This window comes from Oenanthe melanoleuca, chromosome 6 (assembly GCF_029582105.1).
Source record: "Oenanthe melanoleuca isolate GR-GAL-2019-014 chromosome 6, OMel1.0, whole genome shotgun sequence".
In the NCBI taxonomy this organism is placed as follows: domain Eukaryota; kingdom Metazoa; phylum Chordata; class Aves; order Passeriformes; family Muscicapidae; genus Oenanthe; species Oenanthe melanoleuca.
In genome coordinates, this window is record NC_079340.1 from 32,058,791 (window position 1) to 32,080,843 (window position 22,053).

The 22,053-nt window shown below is 41.1% G+C and overlaps 1 protein-coding gene across 2 annotated transcripts; it reads left to right on the plus strand.

Moving 5' to 3' along the window:
• The first annotated feature begins 17 nt into the window (after positions 1–17).
• EDRF1 (erythroid differentiation regulatory factor 1) lies at positions 18–21,632 on the plus strand. Of its 2 annotated transcripts, XM_056494594.1 has the most exons (25): positions 18–186; positions 1,466–1,674; positions 3,589–3,655; positions 4,813–4,938; positions 5,426–5,550; positions 5,893–6,052; positions 7,277–7,378; positions 7,645–7,766; positions 8,429–8,540; positions 9,210–9,357; positions 9,432–9,540; positions 9,850–9,961; positions 10,878–11,138; positions 11,448–11,519; positions 11,636–11,786; positions 13,567–13,755; positions 14,839–15,039; positions 15,381–15,603; positions 16,646–16,865; positions 17,246–17,404; positions 17,830–17,979; positions 18,194–18,347; positions 18,642–18,757; positions 19,331–19,494; positions 20,853–21,632. In XM_056494594.1, the coding sequence occupies exons 1-25, from the start codon at positions 121–123 to the stop codon at positions 20,998–21,000; spliced, it is 3,666 nt and encodes a 1,221-aa protein (XP_056350569.1). In that variant the 5' UTR covers positions 18–120; the 3' UTR covers positions 21,001–21,632. The 2 variants fall into 2 exon arrangements, with proteins under 2 accessions (XP_056350569.1, XP_056350570.1); XM_056494595.1 differs by lacking the exon at positions 7,277–7,378.
• Positions 21,633–22,053: the final 421 nt, after the last annotated feature.

Genomic DNA, 22,053 nt, shown 5'->3' on the forward strand with positions numbered 1-22,053 from the left:
CCTTCTCGAAAAGTCTCGCGAGAGGCGGCGCTTCCCGGCCGGCCGCCCCCGGGAAGCGGCTCCGCTCCCGCCGGCGCTTCCCGGCTCCGTTCCCGCTCCATTCCCGCTCCATTCCCCACCATGGAGGAGTCCTGCGGCGCGGGCGCCGCTGCCCCGCTGAGGGGAGACGCCGAGGAGCCCAAGCAGGTGAGCGGCGCTGAGGGGGAGCCGTGGTAGGTGAGGTAGCGGGGCTGAGGGGGGGTCGAGCCCTCAGCTACAGACACAGCCCCCAGTGGTGTTTTAATTGAAGCGGTGTTTTTGATCTTGTTTCCGGTTTGTCAGGGCCGGAGTGCGGTAGGGAACACGCTAATTATGATTAAGCGTTAATTGCGAGCGGTGTTGCTGTTGTTATGCCTAAGTGCATCGCATTTACGTAAGTGGTGTCCTGTGGAGCTGTTTTTCCCTCGACATGTGTTAGTTCAAAGCTCCTCGCACTCGGGTAACAGCTGCATGTTTTACTGTGTTTCAAAAGAAATGGGCAGACGCGAGGCTTATTTAATTCATTATTATTTGTGTTTAGATTTAATGTTGGTGGTAATGATGGTGTTCGTGAACACTTGGTGTAAATAAACACGTACTTTCCCAAATTTCAGTGGGAGTCATGTGTTTTTTCTAGCCTTTCTGAGTGATTTTGTGTTGTGTGGGCAGCTGACCTTGCTGGCACTTCATTCTCATACTTTAGTGTGCCCAGGTGGGCAAGAAGGCCACTGTCCCCTGCCTGGCTCAGCCACAGTGTGGCCACAGGACCAGGGCAGTGGTTGTTCTCCTGTGCTGGGCACTGCTGACGTCCAGCCTCAAATTCTGGGATTGGTTTTGGTGCTGTTACATCAGGAAAGACATTGAGGGTCTGGAGCATGTCTAGGGAAGGGAATGGAGCTGGAGAATTCCTGAGGGAGCTGGAAAGGGGCTCAGCCTGGAGAAAAGGAGGCTCAGGGGGAACCTTGTGGCTCTGCACAACTCCCTGACAGGAGGGGACAGCTGGGGGGATTTGGGATCTGCTCCAGGGAAGAGAGGGCACGACCTCAGGGTGGATATTGGGGAAATTCCTTCATGGAAATGGTTGTCAAACATTGGAATAGGCTTCCAAGGCAGTGGTGGAGTCCCCATCCCTGGAGGTTTTCAAGAAAAGATTGAATTGTTGCTCAGTGCTCTGGTCTGGGTGATAGTGTGGTGATCCATCACAGATTGGGCTTGATAATCTTGGAGGTCTTTTCCGAACTGAATGATGCTGTGATAAATCCTAAAGTTAAGCTTATGCTTGACACGAGTTGGAATTGGGATAACTGGGAAACTCTGTGTGCTTGGGAAAGGTAAGCAAATATAGGACTGGATTTTGTTCACTTAGCATTAACAATAACTTACTACAGAGCAAGCCTGATAGTTTTAATTGCCTTAAATAGAAGGTTAATTTCTCTCTGGAAACCAGGGGTCGGTGCTGTTCCTTGGAGGCAATGAGGTGAAGAGCAGTGCTGTGGTGAAATACTCCTCAGCCCCTCCTCAAGCAGCCTTTGCCCGCCTGCAGGAGAAAACAGACCTGAAGCTGCCTCCTGCCAACTGGTTACGGGAAAGTGCCAAGCTGGGACCAGCAGGGACAACCATTCTGGGCAACAGCAGGAAAAGTAAACCCTTCTCAAGGTAAATAACAGCAGCCCCTATTTTTTTCCAGGCCTTTAAGAATAATTCTGATTGTGCACTTGGATCCTGTGTCATTTAAAGTAGAAGGTACAGGTTTTACCATAGCAACTACATATTGCTTTGTCTTAACCATTCTCCCTCTACTTTTTCATCTTGAGTTGTTGCCTCTGTGCTCTGATCTTGTCTCTTCTGTAAATGATTGATGATGTTGGTTATTACTTTGTTCACGTGCATATTGACACCTTGCCTCAGACAGTCACACTGACTTTTTGTTCTTCCCTGGTTGGCCCAGATCAAACTGGACTGGTTCAGCCAGCCCTTCTGCCTTTGATAACAGGTGGAAATGGAACATGTGGTTCCCCTTGGAAACCAGTTTAGCTCTTCTGGATCTTTAGAAACTGGACCTGACTAATGGCAAATGAAATTTCATCTATCACACTGTAGGTGAAATGAGGGGCCCAGCCAAGAAGCAGTGTTAGCTTTCAGTGTGGATATTTGCTAAATCGTTGAATGAGTTGAGTTCAGAGTGCTCATAAACATGAGGCTCAAATCCTGTGCTGAACAAGCAAATTCACACCAAGTCAGCCAGTCAGTGAAATTTAACAGTTTGTTCAAGGTCTGTGTTTACATCCTCATCTTCTCTTTTAGAAGCTGTACTTTTCAGAGCAGAGCAACATGTTTTTCAGGGCTTTATGAATTTTTCATGTTTTTTTTAGTTACTATGTTTGCCAAATAGAGGCTGGCAGTTCAGTCTCTTTCTCTAGTGTCAGTATAAAAGCTGATAATGAAGGTATAACTTGTGCATCATGCATGTTTTGGATTTTGGTAGTATTTGGATTTGTTTTAAAGAATGATTTGTACATTGAAATATTCCAACTTAAGTACTTTGTAATTTCTTTAATGAGGGTGGAGGAAGAGACAATGTGTCTGTTACAGCATGTAGGGCAGTTCTGGAAAATGTGAATAAGAGGTAAAATTCAATTACAGCTACTAAAGTTAATAACATGCTTAATGCCTTAAAGAGAAACTCCTCAAAGAACTGTTCTTGTTTGCAGAGTCCTTCCTTTTCTCTAATTTTTCTTGATTTCAACAAAACTTTAAGTGTTATAGAATGTCCTGAAATTAGATCTAAGGACTTTCAAATATATGTTTGAAAATCTTGAAGAATATGAAGATAAAATCACTTTGTTAATTTTAGATCTCATTACACTTGGTGATGTTTAGCTGAGTTATTTTTTTAATGAAACCTTTCAAAGACTTTATAATAATGTTGGAACTCTAAAGCCTGGGAGTTTTGAACTTTCTGTGCTTTCTGGCACTGACCCTTAAAAGAGCACTGCTTTTGATTTGAGTTCTTGGAGAAGGCTTCTAAATTTGAGTGATGGAGTTGGGATCACTGGTGTGTGGTTTGAACAGAGGTGTGTAATATCACATGGTAAAGGGTTTGGAATTTGGGGTTTTAGAATACAGTCATAGGTATGGGACAAGATGGAAGTTCTGGGGTGTTGTCTTTTTCTTCCTTCTTGTACTTTGTTCTTGCTTTTAAGTAATAGTTTTTGGTGGATAGAAAATCCCACAGTGCAGGTCACAGGTGTTTGGTCATTGGGTGAAAAGTATAAACAATACAGATGTTAGCTTTTAATGGAGCTGTTTGCCTTTAAAAGACCTTGTAACGAGCAAGATATGGCTCCATTTTGTCATTTTTAGCTTGTTAGCTGGAAGTGCTGTAGCACTCACTGTGCTAGAGATAAGAATTAATAAACAACTGAGTCTGAAATCTGTCTCTCGTGCTTCAATCCTGGCTCTGAGTGAAGGCAGAGGAAAAAAAAAGATAGCCACTAATAAATAGATATAAAAGCCAGGTCTGTAGTGTCACACTGGAACTGTCTTAACTTGTAATATTCTTTTAAATAGCTTTGGGATGGCCTATGACTTCATTGACTCAGTTGGAAATGATGTGGATGTCGTATCTGATTCAGAGGTATGGACGCATCTTAAATTCTCTCCTTCAAATTCTTACATTGCGTAAACTTTTATTTAAAGATACTGTGATGGCTTCTGGCATCTTTGTGTCCTTTGGGGAAAAGGAAAGATCCCTTAATGAATCACAGATCACCAAGTAAGGGAGCTGAGATCACTGAATAAGAAATGTAGAGAAAAAATCGTATTTCCTCTGGAGTTCTATAAATAATCTGCAGCTAAAGTTGCAGTTTAGTGAATGCAGCACCTCAGTCTTGCAAGGTAGTTATCTTGTGTGTTTGAAATCAGTTATTTGGATGCAAACTGTTACTCTCGAGTTGTTTTTTTCTGTTCTTATCTAGAACAGAGAGCTCCCCTCCAACTTCTTCTTCCTTTGATTTTTGTCAGCTTGTCAGCTCTTTTGGTGCTGGTAATATCTGTAGAATTCAGATGAGGATACTCAGAAGAGAAAACACACTAATGTTAATGTTTGTCAGATTTGTATTCACACTTAGATCCCTGGATTGCTTAGGACACCTGACAAAGAATTGGTATTCCTGCTGTGGAAATCAAGGTTTACAATCAAAATCATCCACTTGCATATTTTTATCATTTTTGTCTGGTCATGGTGATCCAATCAGAGAATGTGTTTAAGTTACGTGTCTTGTTTCTACTGATGATTTGGTCTCTTTATCACTGTCATTTGGGTTCTCTGCCCTCAGCAAATGCATTTTCTTGTGGAATGGTTTTAAAATCCCTGGCACTGTCAGTTTTTATTTGACCATGGGTGCTGAGGTAGAATTAATTTTCTTCCCAGTGGCTGGTAAGGGACTGTTTTGGGATTATCCTGAGCACAGGTTGATAATACAAATATATTTTGACTATTGCTGAGCAGGACTTACACAGAGCCAAGGCCTTTCCTGCTTCTCATCCAGCTGTGCTGGCAGGAGGTGGGAGTGCATGGAAAGCCAGGAAGAGAGACAGCCAGGACAGGTGACCCTGACTGACCAAAAGGGACTGGGGGAAAGAAGAAGGAAGGGGGGGATGTTTGGAGTGATGGAGTTTAGATTTGGAGTCTCCCCATTATTACACATGATGGGGCCTTAGTTTCCTGACAATTGTCTTTGCATGAAGCATAATTATATTGAATATTCTCTCTTTTCTCTTTCCTTCTGCAAGAACATCAAAAAACTCCTGAAGATCCCTTACAGCAAGTCTCATGTGAGCATGGCAGTGCACAGAATTGGGAGGACACTCCTGTTGGATGAGCTGGATATCCAGGAACTCTTCATGAGATCGTCTCAGGTGAACCACTTGGTTCTTTATAACTGTGGCACATGGGCAAAATGCATTATTCCAGGACTAGAGTATTCCAGGACAGCAAGAAAATGTCTGGAAATCCCTAAAAATCATATGTGGCTACCAAAGGTGTTCTATTCTGCATCAGTTTACCTACAAACTACATCTGATGTCCTGTGTTCTTGGTATTGTAGGGTTAATATTCTAAGTCTCACTTTTGTGTAGTATTGCTATACGGTTTGATTTTATAAGCAATATGTGTTTCTTACTATGTAACCTCATATATCTGATTTTCTAATTAAGTCAAATTATCAATAAGAACAAAACTTTCCTAGAAGCTGTATGTTTTCAGTAAATTACCGATTCAGGACTTAAGATCTGAAGTTATTTTCTGGGTTTCCTCTTGTGGATGAGTATTTGTAAGTTTATAAAGCACTTGGATTACTTTGCCGATGCTTCTTGACATTTTTTTCATGTTTCTTCTCTTCCCTAGACAGGGGACTGGACATGGCTGAAAGAGTTTTATCAAAGGCTGATTGATCAGAAGTGGCAAAGAAAAAAGAAGAGTAAAGAACATTGGTACCAGAAGGCAATACTTTCTAAGTTTTTGTATTACAGGTAACCTTTTGTCTGCTTGAAACTTGAATTTTGCACCACTTCTGCTTGGTTTTTGGTTTTGGAGTAAATGTTAGAATTCCATTATGGTCTCACTTATTTACTGCTTTTTTCTTATACAGTGGGAATTGAGGGATGAGGTCAGGAAATAACATGAAATGTTTTCACAGAAATGGAAGTATTTTACTGTAAAATTGAAATATCAAAGCACGAAATAAACAGCATGACTTAATTAACAGCATATCAGCCAAGTCATTTGTTGGCAAGAGTGCATCAAACATAACAACTCTAAAAATGGATCTGTTTGCATCTTGTCAGCTGAACTTGTAAATGTTTTCTTGCTAGCATTAATGGAGATGGAGCTGCTCAGCCTGTTCCTTCCACTTCCAAGCAGCACCAGGAGGGTCCTGTTGCAGGTGAGAGTGATGAAGCAGGAAGGGCCTCCTGGCCAGCTCCTTTTGAAATGCCTTCCTCGCTATCTGAAGATCCAGGTGCCTCTAACCAGGTTGGTGTGGAGAATGTTTTCCATGGCACCACAATGTTTGTAGAGCCACAGACATGGAAAGGTTCTCAGAAGTGCTGCTGCAGCTCTCTTTGCTGAAAGAGCTGAGCTAAGGCATGAGGAGAACTTAGCAGGAGGTGCAGTTCCAGATTTGCCAGTGGTTCAGAGGTCCAAATTTTAGCTATTTATTTTGTCACTGTAATGTTAAATTGCTATTTATCCCAGCATCTTTGAAAAACAAAATCTTTGGCTAAGAGTATTCATTGGTGCCTTGACCTAAAAGTAGGGAAATCCTGATAATCAGAAGATGTGTTTGGAAGCTTGAAGTTCTGGCCTTTCCTTTTAAATCTGCCATTAGTATACATCTTCTGGTGGCCCTGAATTTATTAGATGAAGAGGAAAATCAAAATTTCTGAAAAGGGAAAACAGTTAAGCAGTACTTAAAAATACTTGCCATGAGATTACACAAGTGGAGAGGAGATGTTTACAGCAGTTATGCAACAAGCTATGATTAGTATCAGGCCCTAATTCAGGGTTTCTATTCTGGCTAAACTTATTTATGAAAACTGTTAATTCCTGTGGCTTTTGTGGATAATATAAAACAGGAATTGATTAAATTTTGAAGTGGTTGAAAGATCTGTTGTCTTCAGTCTGCATTAATATAATAATGATGCTACAGTTGTGCTTGCACAGTATTAAGACTGATCTGCCACATTTAGGGAGTTTCTAACCTACATTATCCGTAAAATTGTAACTGCATGTGTTGTGTCAGAAACACTTCAGTGCTTGAAAGCTTTTAAAAAAAGGACTTTTCCACCCTCTTGAGGAGCCATTGCCCAATTCAGCAGACTGTTGATCATGAAGAAGCTGTTGTGCATTTGCACAGTGCCATTTTCTTCAGTTTATAAATAAACCAGCAGGATAGAGGTTTTGCTTCTGGACACTGAATCTGGTCTTGACCCTAGGTTGATAAGGATCTCCTATAAATACTTTCTGATTTCTTGCTAAAACCTCTGAGAATATTACAAAATACAACATTTTGGCACTAACTGTAGAAAAGAAGCATTCTAGTCACTGTCTAGAGGCTTTTTGCAGTTTAATGCAGGTTTATTTAAAGTTGTTGGCGGTAAAGTTTTTTCCCTTACATGCTTTTGTTGTTCATATTTTTTTAAATGGCTGACTTGATCTCAGCAGCAGAATCACTCCTTATCCTTGTGCTCTCCACAGGGAAATGTGCCTCTTGAACCCTCATATCTAGTGGGGCACGTGGCCTCAGCCCCCAGAGAACAAAACCTGACTCCTTTGTTCAATGACGGGGAGAACAGTCAGGTATGCTTGATGTGAGAGCTGAACCCCCAGGTTAAACCAGAACCCCCAAACTGGGCCTAAACTGGATCCAAGGCAAACCTCAGTCCCTGTAGAAATAGCTTTTGTGGCATCTGCAGTTTTAAGTTTTGTGACTGTGCTGGGTTCATCACGTGCTGGCTTTTATTTGCTGCTTTGGCTTCTTGCTGTCTCATAATACTACAGAATGTCATGGAGAACAAGTGTTATACCACTGACTTACAGGCCCGTTCTGTTTGCTCTTAATGAAGGGACTTAAAAATGACTTTGTTCGTAATATCCTGTGGACCTTTGAAGATATCCACATGTTGGTGGGATCAAATATGCCAATATTTGGAGGTGGGAGATACCCTGCTGTGAGCCTGCGTCTCAGGTGAGCTTAGATATTATTTATACCAGCCTTGACTGACTTGTTACTCTGTTTCCTAGTTAGCATTTTTGCTATTTTTATAAAAGAGAGCAGTCATATTTCTCCTCCTGGGAGTCTGAATTTCAGTAGATCATAAGCATTTAAGATGTTATTGAGCAGTGGGACGGAACTGTTCCAGTCCCAATTTAATGTCAGTCCCTTCATTATCACTCTTCCTGTTCCTGCCTCTACATAGGCAAAGAATGAGCAAAAACCTGAAGCTCATTTGATGTATTTATCATCTTTTAAAGATGGAATTCTAGGAATTAACAGTACCTTGCTCTTCAAGGAATTCTGGAAGATCTGATAGAAGGTTTGTGCTATAATTAGTTGTAGCTGAAAGTGCTGCTCCTTTAAACTTCTGAAGTACTTACTATCTTGGTAATACTGTGATATCTGAAGCCTGTTAAATATGGGCAAAAAACTAATGGAATGTGAGCATATTCCATTGGAGAGATTAGAGCATCTTCTTTTATATAACTTACTAATACAGCAATTCACAAATACTTGTTTTAGTATTCATCCACTCTCAGGTGACTTAAACCCAAATGCCATTAGTGAGCATCCCTAATAGTTCCTGAAGGGTAAACAAAGATTTAAACAACACCAGAAATATTTTGTTTTAGGGATAACAACAAGCCAATAAATGTGCTAACAGGGATTGACTACTGGTTGGACAACTTAATATGCAACGTACCAGAGCTTGTGATGTGCTTTCATGTCAATGGAATTGTTCAGGTATGTCTGGCTCTTTGCATTATGCCTTAAAATAATAATTCATTCTTCATCTTCTAAAATTGCCTCAGTTATAGCAGATCCTTCACACTCTTCTGAGCAGAGATGACAAAAATCCTGCATTGCAGAATGAATCTTAGACAGTTTGCAGCAGTCATCTAAAAATAGTGTGTTCTTTCTTCCCCTCCTTTTCATGCATGCAAGATTCCTTCTTCCCCTGATGTTTGAGTGAAGGCAAAAATAAAAAAATGCAACAGCAGAAATCAGTTTCTAGCATCTTGAAATGTGAAGTGTTCCCTTGCCAAGACAGATACAAGCTTTTGAATGTTGTTTATGCTGTCTTACTGTAGACCTCCTGTGTTTCTGTTCTACTTGGTAGGCCGGAGTTGTTTCCTAGGCTGACTAGGTTTCATTGAAATAACAGCTGTTGTACCTTCTCCCCATTATTTTTCCTCACCTTTTGTTCTCCATTCACCATATTTGTGATAGAAATGGATCCTTCTTAAAGCTTAGATTGAGTATCATAGTCATGATGTGCCTGCTTAAAGTAAGTAATGGAAATTAACTCAATTTATCATAATAGCAGCCTTTCGTTTTTTTAGCTGTTGATAGAGACACTGCTATATGAATTCTAAACTCCTAAGCTTGAGTTTTAGTTTCTATTCTTTGCAGAAATATGAAATGATCAAGACTGAAGATATTCCCAATTTGGAAAACTCTAATTTTTCTACCAAAGTGATAAAAGATATTGCTCAAAATATCTTGTCTTTTCTGAAATCAAATTGCACCAAAGAAGGACACACCTATTGGCTGTTTAAAGGTAAGAAGATTTAGATCAGTTAGAAAAGATTGATGTTAATGTGATGTTGATTAATGAAAGATTTTTCTTTTCAGCAAGTGGGAGTGACATAGTAAAGCTCTATGACCTCACCACACTTTGTGAAGAGACTGAAGACAAATACCAAAACCCTTTTACAATGCCAGTAGCAATTCTGCTGTACAAGTGAGTTTTTATCATTTTTGTTGCAATACTTAATTATCGGTGCAGTTCTGTTGAGAACACAGACCAAAAATAATGATCAAATGACAATTATATACAGACTCATATACAGACTTGCTAAATCTTGGTCCCACTAGTTCAAAACAGACTTTTTCTTTTTCACCATTTCTCAATGTAAAACTTCTTTGCTGATAAAGTCATGTAGACCCCTATTTGGAAGATCTACAGTTGAAGAATGTTTAAAGCTTCTTTTTTTTTCTAGCACAGACAATTTATCCAGGGATTTCACTGTTTTGTTCAACTTTTTCTTAGAGTTGCTTGCAATATGATGCTGAAGAAAAACCAGAACAAGAAACACTATGGCACGATCAGAACGTTGCTCCTGAATTGTCTGAAGTTGTTGGACAATGGCAGACATCCTCAAGTAAGAATCCAATGTTTTCTTGCACTTTTGTGTAAATATAACAATGCTGTAGTCATAATAAACCTGGTAATAAATAGTGTGCTACTTCTTCCTCCCAAAGGAGAGAATTTAAATTTATAAACACAATTTAAAATTTATTTTATTTTTAAAGAATCCCCATCCTATTTTTTTAATTAGTATTTTTTGCTACCCTCATTGCAATACAAGTCTTCTGTCCTGCCCCAAAAAAGAACTTCTCATTACATTCACTCTGTTGTTCTTGCTGCCAGAGAGCCCTTTGGGAGCAAGTCCTGGATAAAAAGTGTAAAGTGTGAATATATGAACATCTTTACCCCAAAAGTGGCTGAAAACTGGGACAGGCCAACCAGAGAAGTTGTAGTCTCCATTCTTTCAGATACCCAAAGCCCAGCTGGACACAGTTCTAAGCAGCCTGCCTTGATAAGTGGGCTGGGCTAGAGAGTCTCTAAGTGATTTAAACTGTTTTCAACTGAAAATGAATCCCAAAAATGTGATGTGAAAAATCTGAATCATATTTAGAATGGATTACAAGAGGAGACATGACACACATTAAACTAATAAGAATGTGGATTCCTTCTAGAATTGTGAAAGGTTTTCAAAATCCCTGTGGCATTTCTTCAATTTTTTTTTTTTCCTTGCATAAGATTCTTGTGTTGTCTCCTGTGGGCTGTTAGAACAGGCAGTGCTTGTTCTCTACCAGTTGGTTTTTACTCTCTTCTAAGCTTAGTCAGCTTGGATGCTTTTCCCTTGCAGGGAATTTGCTCAGGCTGTATTTGCAGGTTATCAAACACCTCTTGCATGTCCTCTGTACTCCTTCTTTGAAGATAATTTATATTCTTGCCTGTCAAAAGAAAAATTTAACTTGAGAATAAATCATTTTTTTCTCTTCTTTGCAAAGATTATTGCTTCAGCAAACTACATGTTGTCAGAGCTTTTTCAGCTGGATGAACCTAAAAAAGAAGACAGTGCAGACTTCCCTATAAATGGAAATTCTGATGAAAGTTACAGTGAGGAAGAGGAAGAGATGCCAGACAGTGATGAAAATGGTTCTTACAGCAACAGTTCTGATCCCCCAGATGACAATAAAGCAGTGGCAATAATCAAATCTGTTGGGGAGCTGTCAGTACCAGAAAAGTACAAGTCTGTGCATCGAATACGTGTGAGTGACACTGGGGGGGTATTTAAGGGTTTTCCTGGATGATTCAGTTCATGGGACAAAGTGGGGAGTGAAATTCAAGTCCCTGATTTTGCCTTCAGGTTAACTGAAGTGGGCAAAGAAACACTTCATGAGCTGCTCATAAAATCTGAGGTATTTGAATTTTATGGTAGAGCAGGCTTCATGTAGATATTTTCGTTACCATATTCCACTTTGTCTTGATGTTACCTCTCATTTGCATCTTCTGGCCAGTTATTTTGATATTTGCTGTGTTGACATTTCTTCTCTTCCCTGCCTGGTGCCCCACTGAAGCCCAGCTGTGCATTCCCTGTCTGTCATGGCACTGAGGAGCGCTGCAGGCTGGTGCTCAACCACGTCCTGGAGGTGAGTTCACTGCCAGCTTCCTGAGGATGCTTCACCTCCCACCCAATTCTTCATCCACCCTGTGTTTGCTAAATATTGCTCTCAAGGTGAATGAAATGATTTCTCTCTTTTTGCAGGGCTTGAAGTCTGTTGACAGCAGTGTTAAAAAAGAAGGTGATCTCCCTGCAGCTGACCCCAGCACTCCAATTCCATTGAAATATGAGGATGAATCCACCAGTGGTGGTCCTGAGTCCCTGGAAAAACAGATGGCCTTATTTCTAGACAAAAGTAAGTGGTATTGTTGTGCAAATAAGACCTTTCCAGTGCCAACACAAACTGCTGCTACTTTATTTTGATTGTCAAAACAGTGTGTTTAAATCACTAATTACACCATTGCCTAAGGAAAAGTGCACTGAAAATTGGAGAACAGTCTGTTCCTTTTTAAATATGAAAAGAGAAACTCATTTGAGTTATTTTGCATAGCAAAGAATCTTTTATTAGTCAACACATTATTTTACTGGACCCTGTTTAGATGTGGCTTTCAGATGACTTCCATAAGGGCTTGGTATTTTGAGGTTTGGTATGTGGAGCACTAAGTTTTGTGGGTTGTTTTAAAAATAGACTTTAATTTCTTTGTGTGTGTGTGACCTGGATGTTTTCTGGAAGAACTTCTCCCTTCTGGCAGGTGTTGTTCCTACATTAGGCTTGGTGCTTGAATTGCATATAAAATGTTAACTAGGATTTTATTTTCTTTCTTGTACCTCTACAGTTGTGAAAGGAAGCAGCAAATAAAAGATGTTTTGTTTGCTTAAATACTCAAATTCCAGAAGTTTCAGACTACAGTATCATTATTTTATTTTGTTCTGGAGTGACATAAAGAGTTCCAGGAAAGACTTTTTGTTTGAAAGTAGTAGAGTTCTTTGCAGGGCAGGGAGCCCTGTAAGCATAGCCCAAAAGAACTTTGTCTTGCCTACTTTGGCAGTTCTTTATTCTTTCCTTTCTCCTCCCTTCTTCCTTTGAAAAATCTCTGAATAAGAAGTCAGTTTTTAGTTATTTCCTGGATCTGTGCTTGAGTCCATCCCTGAAGTAGCAGCAGTGCTACTTACTCACTTCTGCTTCCCAGTCCATGGGTTTGGTTTGTGATGTGATTTATGTATTTTCTCTGCCACGTGTACATATTTACATACATATGGAAAGGATAAGTGCTGTAAATTCTGGAATTTCTAACTTCAAGAGAGCTACCTGTGAACAGTGAATGGATACAGGGTATTTGCAGTGTGTGTGTCTTCTGCTGGATGGGGTGCTACTGTTTTAGATTTGTCATTGTCCTAATAGAACATGTAGTGCTTAAGAATTTATTATATATTTATGTATTGTAAGAGAGTGGGTTTACAAGTCAGGCCTCATAAATCCACCTTAAGCAAGAGACTCATTTCTGTGTGCTAATACTGTGAGGGCAAAACTGTCCCTTGGTAGGGACAGGCCTTAAATCAGGAACAGTGACCTCTTCCTTCTGGCTCCATAAAGTGCACCAAAGCAAAGCATCATAACCATATGCAGAAGATATCTTGAAATGAGTGTGAGAAAGTGCTTGTTTTTCCTGTGGGAAGGACCAGGTTATCCAGGTTCTTGTGTGCTGGAGGCTAAACCCACACATAGAAGCTTTCTCACTGAGACTGCTCATACAGAAACTGAGCATTTATCTTAAGGATTTGGTGGAGAACATGACAAATTCTGCCTGTGGTTTCCTTGGTTTTTCCTGTTGCTCCCTGAGGGAGTAGTGTTGGCCTTTGCTCCTGTGTTTCATAAGCTGAGGTCAGAGAGGTCACCTGTAGTGCCACTGTCCCACTGGATTCCAGCATGCTGGTGTCAGGTGCAGTGCATGGAAAAGTGCCACGTGTTGGGGCTGTTTTGCAGATGGTATGGAGTGGCAGGCAGGCTGGCAGAGCTCTGCCTGTGCAGGGCTGTAGTCAGGAATTCCCATCCTCCCTGTGCAGATGGAGTTGTGTCCAACCTCTGGCATATTTTAGAGGGGAGAGTCCCTGATAAGGTTCTCTTCCTCTTACAGTGGGCTCCTTCCAGAAGGGGAAGCATTCCAGTCAGTCAGGAATGATTCCTGGATCGTGGCAATATAAAATGAAACTCCAGCTCATCCTGAAATCATCCAGAGCTTATTATGTCCTGTCTGATGCTGCCATGGTCCTGCAGAAGTACGGGCGAGCGCTGCGCTACATCAAGCTGGCCTTGCAGTGCCATGGTAAGTGCCTTCAGTGGATTTGTCACCTGTGCCACTGCCTGGAGGTACCTGTCACCACTTCAGATACTGCTGTGCATGGTTTTTCCTTGTGCTGTGCAGTGACAAGTCTGACAAGCTTGTCTTTAATTAAACTCAGTGTCTGGTACTCAGGACAGAAGGGTGTAGTGAGGATAGAAAGATGATCCCGTTTTGACAGGTTGGGAACTTGAGGGCACATTTGGAGCTCCAGAGCAGTTGAATCTGGGAGAGTCTGCCCTGGTACCAAGGCCAAGACAGTATTCTGTGCTCCAGGTGAGGCTGCTGCAAGCTGGTGTTTTTTTCCCTGGTGGTTCCCATGGAATTTAAATATATCCTTGACTCTGAGAAATACTAAACCTCTTCAGCAGCTTAATTGGATGCTCCTCTAAAATAGAATACGCCTTGAAGTGTTACTGAGGAAAAGGAAAAAAGTAAAAACAGGCTGTTTAGACTAATACTGCCATAATGAGAGTAACTAACTGGGAAATGCCAGTAGCTTAGTGCTAAAGTGCTGCTATTTCCCTGCCATAAGAGAAGGCTTCTGTCTTAGGGCAGGAGGAGATTTATAAAGCAAACCCACTTGATCTTAGCACAAAGCATCAATAGACTTCTCAATTACTTAGCACTCTGCATCTTTCAGTCTTTTATAGACTTGAGAAGCAACTTTAAACTCTACCTTTTGGCAGTTAATTTTGCAGGCTGTATCTCCCTTGAGTTAATCTGCAGAAAGTCAGCTTTCTCTTGGTTTAATCTCAGGTTAGCTTTTGTAATTATTATCAAAATGACTATTCATCTTGGACAACACAGGGCTCTTTTTAAACTGTCAGCTGTGTAGAGCAGCTGTGACTTTAGGTTATTTCTTCTGAGGATAACATGTTGTCACACTTATTCTCTGTATGCAGACAGGTAACATAAAACCTAATTATCTTGTCAGCTTGTGTCAAGCCTTTTGATGTGTAATTCTTCTCTTTCCCCCTCCCTCATCCATGTGTTTTTTTTTTTTGGTTTTTTTTTTTTTTTTTTTTTTTGGTTTTTTTTTTTTTGCTTTTTTTTTTTCCCCCCCAGATACCTACTGCTGTCTCTGTGGCAGCATGCTGCCTGAGGTGCTGGTGTTCCTGTGCCAGTGCTTAACCCTTTGTGGAGATATCCAGTTAATGCTGGCTCAGAATGCAAACAACAGAGCAGCTTACCTTGAAGAATATAATTACCAGACTAAAGAAGATCAGGAGATATTACACAGCCTTCACAGAGAATCCAGGTGCCAAGGTATGATCCTGACACAGAGAAGTGCCAGACTTTGGATACATGACAGACATAGAAAATTCCATTGGGTTTCCTCAAAACCAGGCACTAGGAGATCTTGTGGCAGAAGGGTTATTGCACTTCACTTCTGTTTTCCTCAGAGAAGGCTCATCCTGCCTGTCATACAGAAGGAGGTTGTCAAGGTATTGTATGACATGGCCTGAAGCTGTGAAACAACTAAAGGCAGTAACTGTTTCAATAATAAATAAAATCTACCTGACATGAGTCTTGTACTTGCTCTGGACATTTTCCCCTAGACTTAGAGAAATACTTTTGACACGAAGGTTTTGCATTTTGTTTTCCAGTGTTTGCCTGGGCTACAGATTTATCCACAGACTTGGAATACCAGCTTTCTGTCAGTTGTAAATGCTATGAGGCAGCTTATGAAATCCTACTCTTCAGTAACTTAAAAAGCCAAAACCCAGAGCAGCACATCCAGGTGCTCAAGAGGATGGGCAATATCAGGAATGAGATTGGAGTGTTCTACATGAACCAGGCAGCTGCAGTGCAGACTGAGAGAGTGGGCAAGTATCCTTTTTCCATTCCTGACCATTTCATGGAGCTACAGCAGTGATCAAGTTCACTAATTTTATGAAAAATCTATTTCTGATTATAAAGAGGAAATTTAAATGACTGTAGTTTTTTTAAGTCCACTGTGATTATTTGTTTACAGTAGATTGTACACTGTAGTTAATTGAGCCTAAACTGAATAATGGAATATATCATTTGGAGAAATTCCTTTAAAATGTGTAGAATGCTCTCAAAAAGCCATCAGGGAAACTTCAAACTGTGTTGTGAAAGGGAGGGCATGTTGCATTCTTGATGTGTTGGGTTTAGCCCAGCATGAACAAGCAGCAGCTTAGTTTAAACATAAGAATAGCTTCAGTAAAGTAGCCTGTGAATTTTTTGGTCAGTAAATCCTTGGAAGCTTTCCTTCTGGTTTATTTTGGTGGACTTTTTTTGAGGAAAAGCTTTTTAGGGTGAGGTGTTCAGTGGGGTTTTGTTTTTGAAAGCAAACCCAATATTGTCTAGGAGTAAGAGTTCTCTTAAGTAGAACAAGTGAGGTGCTGATAGTTCATTGTAAACAGTTCCCATTTGCCAAATGCCAGCTGTTCCCTGTGACCTTTGTCCAAGTGTTAGTTGATGAATTTTGGCTTGGACTTTGAATTCTCTGATTTGCCATCATCTCTCGGTTTTTGCAGAGGTTACTTAGTTGAAATTAAAGCTTAAAATACTGAATTTTACCTGCCTGTAATAGTCATGTTTTATTTGCTTCATACTGAAAATTTATAGAGTAGAAACAAAATCTGGTGCATCCTATTAATTTCCTGGTGTTTTGTGTGTCCTATCATTGGAATTCTTTTGGAAATATAGTAGGTATAATGGTGCACTTCAGGGATTAAACCCTCAACCATATGGGAATATTAATGTTTTCTGTGAATTGGGTTTTCAGAATCATTTACCACCCTTAAATTCTAAGAGATAATTTATAGGGGAGACAGAATGGAAAGGTTTGTTCAGGACCTCTGAGGAATTTGAGTCTCTAAGCCTTGTGCTTCACCCTAGTGAGTAAAAACGTCTCAACAACAGAGCAGCAGCTCTGGAAGAAGAGTTTCTCCTGCTTTGAAGAAGGAATTCAGAATTTTGAGTCCATTGATGATGCCACCAATGCTGCCCTCCTGCTGTGCAACACGGGGAGGCTGATGAGGATCTGTGCCCAGGCCCACTGTGCAGCTGAAGGGGACTTCAAGAGGGAGTTTTCCCCAGAAGAGGCCCTTTATTACAATAAGGTAACACCTCCCTGTTTAAGCAGGGCTCAGGCCCCAAAATGCCTTTTACTGTGAGGTATTTGTAACTGCTTTAGTAAATATGTTTAAATTTGGGTGGAATAGTCTGGGATAGCTGTCCTGCTTTCATACTATCCTAATCCATGCTGTGTGGGCTTTAGTGCTGGTGTTGAGGTTTGATTGCTGAGACAGTCAGATGCTGATACTGAACATAATGCAGTGCCACACACAAGGGAGAAGAACGACATGCTCAGAATTAAAGTGATTATCAAATGGGACATACTGAAGAAGGCTCAGGGAGATATTTTAAATAAAGGGAAGTTGATTTCTAGTTGTGAGAAATGCAGGCAGCAACTGTGTGTGCATGATTTTGGCATTTGTAGGCTATTGACTACTACCTGAAGGCATTGAGGTCCCTGGGGAAGAGGGATGTGCATCCAGCTGTTTGGGATTCTGTGAACTGGGAGCTGTCTACAACATATTTCACCATGGCAACTCTGCAGCAGGACTATGCTCCCTTATCCAGAAAGGCTCAGGAACAGGTAACAGGGCATTCATTGTGTCTGAAAAAATGCATTGTTGGCATCCTGGAAAACTCAACAGGAGGGAGAAAAATTGATACTGAAACTGTAAAATCATACAGTAGTTTGAGTTGGAAAAGACCTTGAAACCCATCCAGTGCCACCCCTGCCATGGGCAGGGACACTTTCCATGTCCCAGGCTGCTCCAAGCCCCAGTGTCCAACCTGGCTTGGACACTTCCAGGGATCCAGGGGCACCCACAGCTTCTCTGAGCACCCTTTGCTAGGGCCTCCCCACCCTCACAGGGAGCAATTCCTTCCCTACTTTGCCCTAAATCTTCCTTCAGCTTAAAGCTGTTTCCCCTTTGTCCTATACTATGTGCCCTTGTGAAAAGCCCCTCTTCAGGGATTTGTTCTTAAATTTGTATTTATTTATTTCTGTTGTAGATAGAGAAGGAAGTCAGTGAAGCCATGATGAAGTCCTTGAAGTACTGTGATGTTGATACAGCGTCTGAACGACAGCCCCTGTGCCAGTACCGAGCTGCCACCATCCACCACAGGCTGGCTTCAATGTACCACAGCTGCCTCAGGAACCAGGTATTGCTCCAGGCTCTTGCATTTTCTAAATTCCATCCTTAACATGGTCAATGCATGTGGAGCAGCTATTTCTCCTTCTACCTGTAGCTGGGATATATTTATTTCAATTAATTAACCAAAGAAAGGAGTGCTGTTTCCCAGCCCTCTCTTTCCAGTGGTTCCTCAGGAACATCCAGAGTGGGGGGGTTGACTCTGTGCTCTCCTGTGAGTGCAGGTTGGGGATGAGCACCTGAGGAAGCAGCACCGTGTCCTTGCTGATCTCCACTACAGCAAAGCAGTGCGACTCTTCCAGCTGCTGAAGGATGCCCCCTGTGAGTTCCTGCGTGTGCAGCTGGAGAGAGTGGCCTTTGCAGAGTTCCAGATGGCCAGTAAGTGCAGCTCTGGCTTTAACCAGCTTTCCAAGCCACCACTACCTACTTAGTTTTGTTTCTACATAACTAGATTTATATGAGAGCAGGAGCAATCAGAATAAAATTTTCCTGAAGAGAGGAGGCAAGGCACTTTTTTCTTTCTGGTTTTCAGCTGACTAGGGCAGTATCTGCTTTCTTCCTAACTCTTAAAGTCTTTGGGTGGAAGAAAAATACAGTCTGTAACACAAGCCTTTTGTTCTTCCTTTTTATGTTTTTGGTTTGGCTTGTTTTTGTTTTTTTTTTTTTTTTTAGGTCAGAACAGCAGTGCTGGGAAATTAAAGACTCTGTCTGGGGCCCTTGATATAATGACCAAAACCAAGGGTGCATTTCAGCTCATCAGGAAGGAGCTTGTGGCAGAAACTGAACAGGTAAAGGAATTTTGAGTGGTGTGATACCTGCTCCCTTCTGGCTTGTGCCTTCACCAAAAAATGGTCACTTGTATAGTTAAAATATTCCTTGGTTACTTTTCCATAGAGCCAGTGGCTTAAAGAGTGTGGACAGTTAGATGTATTGCAGTTCTTCCTTAACCTGGAAGTGGATTAAAAAAAAATTCCTCTAGAACATGATCCAGAGATGGATTAAAATTCATTTTTGTACAGATGTGGACAGCCTATGTGAATGGACTCTTGTGCAACTCTGTTATCCCTTAAAAGTTTTCTCTGAGAACTTCAGAATCTGTATAATTAAAATGTTCTCTCTCTCTGGTATATTTAATATTTAAATATTAAAATGTGCAGAGCTGTCTGTAGCCAGTGTGAATTATGTTCCTGATGCCTCAGTCAAGGATTACTACAGGATGTGCTGATGTGTGTGTCCCTTGCTGGCAGTTTGAGTAACACACATAAAAATCAGCTCACCTGCAAGAGAGGTTTTTTAAATCACTCTCTGTATTTAAAAGGTGGAATTCAGTCAAATTGTTTTGGGTTGTTTCTCTCCTGTAGATCAGCAAGGATAAAAGTCCTGCTGAGAGCATGTCAGTGAACGATTCCTCTGCAGGCCTTAACAAAGAGGAAGTCTTGAAACTGCTCGGGATTTTTGAGTCCAGGATGTCTTTCCTTCTCCTCCAATCCATTAAATTGTTAACTTCAAGCAAAAAAAAGATTGGGTAAGTTGAAGCTTGGTGTGCTTTGTCCTGACTGACATGGGATTGGTGTGTGAGAGGGCAGAGTTCCTGGGGAAGAAGTTGCTGCGTGCTGTTGATCTCTTGGTACACCTTGCTGATAAAATGTCTGTGGAGTTTGGCAAGCAGAACACTTGAGAAGAAATTCAGGCATATCAGTAATGCTGCCAAGAGAGGGATGGATGTCACAGAATTTACTGAGGTTATTGTGGTGAGGAAGTTGTCTGCTGACAGTGGGAGACAGGTAAATAAAAAAACATGAGAAGAGAACACAGCCTGGGTGCGTTTTTAGCTTTTTTTCAGGCAATGTTAGGAGCTTTCACCTCCTAAAAAAGAGCTTCCACAAGGTGGCAATGTAAATATGTGAAACACGGTGGATTTTTACAGGATAATTTGTTACCAGGCAGATGTCACAGCTAACTGAGTAAATGAGTTTAGTTCTGTTGTCTCATAACATAAGCAACTCCTCATTTTTTGTTTTGGAGGGTTTTACCCCCCCATTTACCTTTGCATCACCTTGAGGTTTTGCACTGAAGATTCCACACAGGGAACCGGTTACAGTTTGAATGATGTGAAATGGGACTCTTAAATCTGCTCAGCTCCTTGAAACTTTGAGGCCAAGCTTGAAACTGCCTTTGAATTAACCTTTCTTGTGCCTTCTGTACATCCTGTGTGCATTTCCTCCCTTCTCTGCAGAGGGGAAGTTCTGCCTTCTGCTTTAATAATGGGGCAAAAAGGGAGGAAACTGGAGCTCAAAGTTCTGCTTCAGGGTCTCAGGTCTCACTTTGGCAAAAAACAGAACATGTAGGAAAATCAGTGTTTGATAGCCAGACTTGCAGCCTGGCAGTCAGAATGGATGAAATCAGTTTTACCCTCCCAAAGTGGGAGAATTTGAGCAGAACAGAATTTGGCTGTGCAAATCGGGGGCGGGGGGGAAGTAATTGAAAGTAATACTTTGTTCTGGGAATACTTTTAACTTATTCCAGAAACACTTTGCATTTCAGTGGCTTTTTATTGAGTACCTGTTCAGTTTAATAAATGAACCTGATTCCTGCCAAGTGCGTGATGAATTTAATTTGCTTCAACATTTCTCAGTCATTCCTGAAGCACTTGCAATTAACCTGACTGCTGCTTGTACATTTTATATTATATTATATTTTATGTTCCTGCCTGCAGTGTAAACAGAATGCTCTGACTGCAGTGCAGGGAATGGTGGGAGGCTGAGGATGTCCCCAGGGACATCAACATTATTTAATAACGCTCTTGATAATAATGAAGATAATCTGATAAGAACGAAGAGTGGTGGTCAGGTTAAGAGCTGGGATTCTCTGCTCTCTTTTCAGGGGCAGCAGTGAGGAAGAAGCAGTTCTGAAAACAAACAAGCAGGTTTATTCCCTGCTGCTCCGTGCCACTGCCAACAAGGGGCTGTCGCTGCTGGAGCGCACGGAGCTGCTGCTGTCCCTGCTGGAGCAGCTGGCTGGCACCCACTGAGGGCAGAGCTGCAGGCTGCAGCACCAGTGCCTTGCTGGGAGCACTGCCCGTGCTCCCTTGGGATGCTTGTTCATTCAGGGTGACTTCTCACCACTGTTGTTCCATTGGAACCTGAGGAAGCACAGGGATTCCTTTTTATCCCCACAAAGCTCTCCTTGTTCAGCTCCCAGCGTTTCTTTGTTTGAAATGCCAGCTTGGAGTTCTGGAGATAAAAATGTAACTTTTGCACCGTGGGGAAAATCCTGATTTTTCTCTTGCAGTGAAATCCATGTTTTGCATAAAGATGTAACCTCACAGCTGCTCTGGTTTGGTATTTAACAAAATGTGTTTTGTAAGCAGGGCTGCACTAGAACACTTCACTGCTAAAGGCAGCTCAAGCTATACCAGGAGATTTCTGTGGAATATGTGGATGCACTTCTTAATCCCAGGGAGGATCCTGCACAAAAACCTGTGCCTTTCTAGCTTTGATGTGACTCTTGCAATTTATCAGTCATCTCTGGGATTTTGTTTTGGAAAGTGAATGGTTTCAGCTGTGTTGGAATTGATCAAGAATAGTATTATCTTTTTCAGACTTGAAACTGTGAATAAAAGAGAGGATATTTTTAAATAAAAATTTATTTATTAAATATAAACATCAGTCTGCTTTGTTTTTTTGGTTATGACCCTCCTTACAGCAGCAAACTGCTCAACAGAGTTAAAACTATTTGAAAGACATAAAAAACTCAGTAAACTCCAATGCAACAGAGTGAGGTCTTACCTCAGTATGTGAGGACTCTTGGTTTTTTTGCTAATATCTATTATTTGAAGATAAAATTTTCCAGAATATAATATCTGATGTCTTGATGTTCTTCCACAAATAAATGTGGTTCATTGTTGCATAGTAACTGTATAAACCACTTTACATAAAGGTAGAAATGGCTTTTACATGCATTCATGGAAGCAGATGAGCTTTAAGCCCTTCCAGCCCAAACCATCCTGGGATTCTGTGCTCTTCCACTAGTTTGTGCCCTCCTGAGATTCCACCTCATCCTGAGAAAGGGAAGTGTTTCATAA

Bases quoted from the DNA above. Each gene is read 5' to 3' on its own strand.
- EDRF1 (XM_056494594.1), top strand. From the start codon at position 121: ATGGAGGAGTCCTGCGGCGCGGGCGCCGCTGCCCCGCTGAGGGGAGAC. The intron at 7,767-8,428 runs GTGAGCTTAGAT...ATTTTGTTTTAG, and splicing joins GCTGTGAGCCTGCGTCTCAG to GGATAACAACAAGCCAATAA. The intron at 11,787-13,566 runs GTAAGTGGTATT...TTCCTCTTACAG, and splicing joins GGCCTTATTTCTAGACAAAA to TGGGCTCCTTCCAGAAGGGG.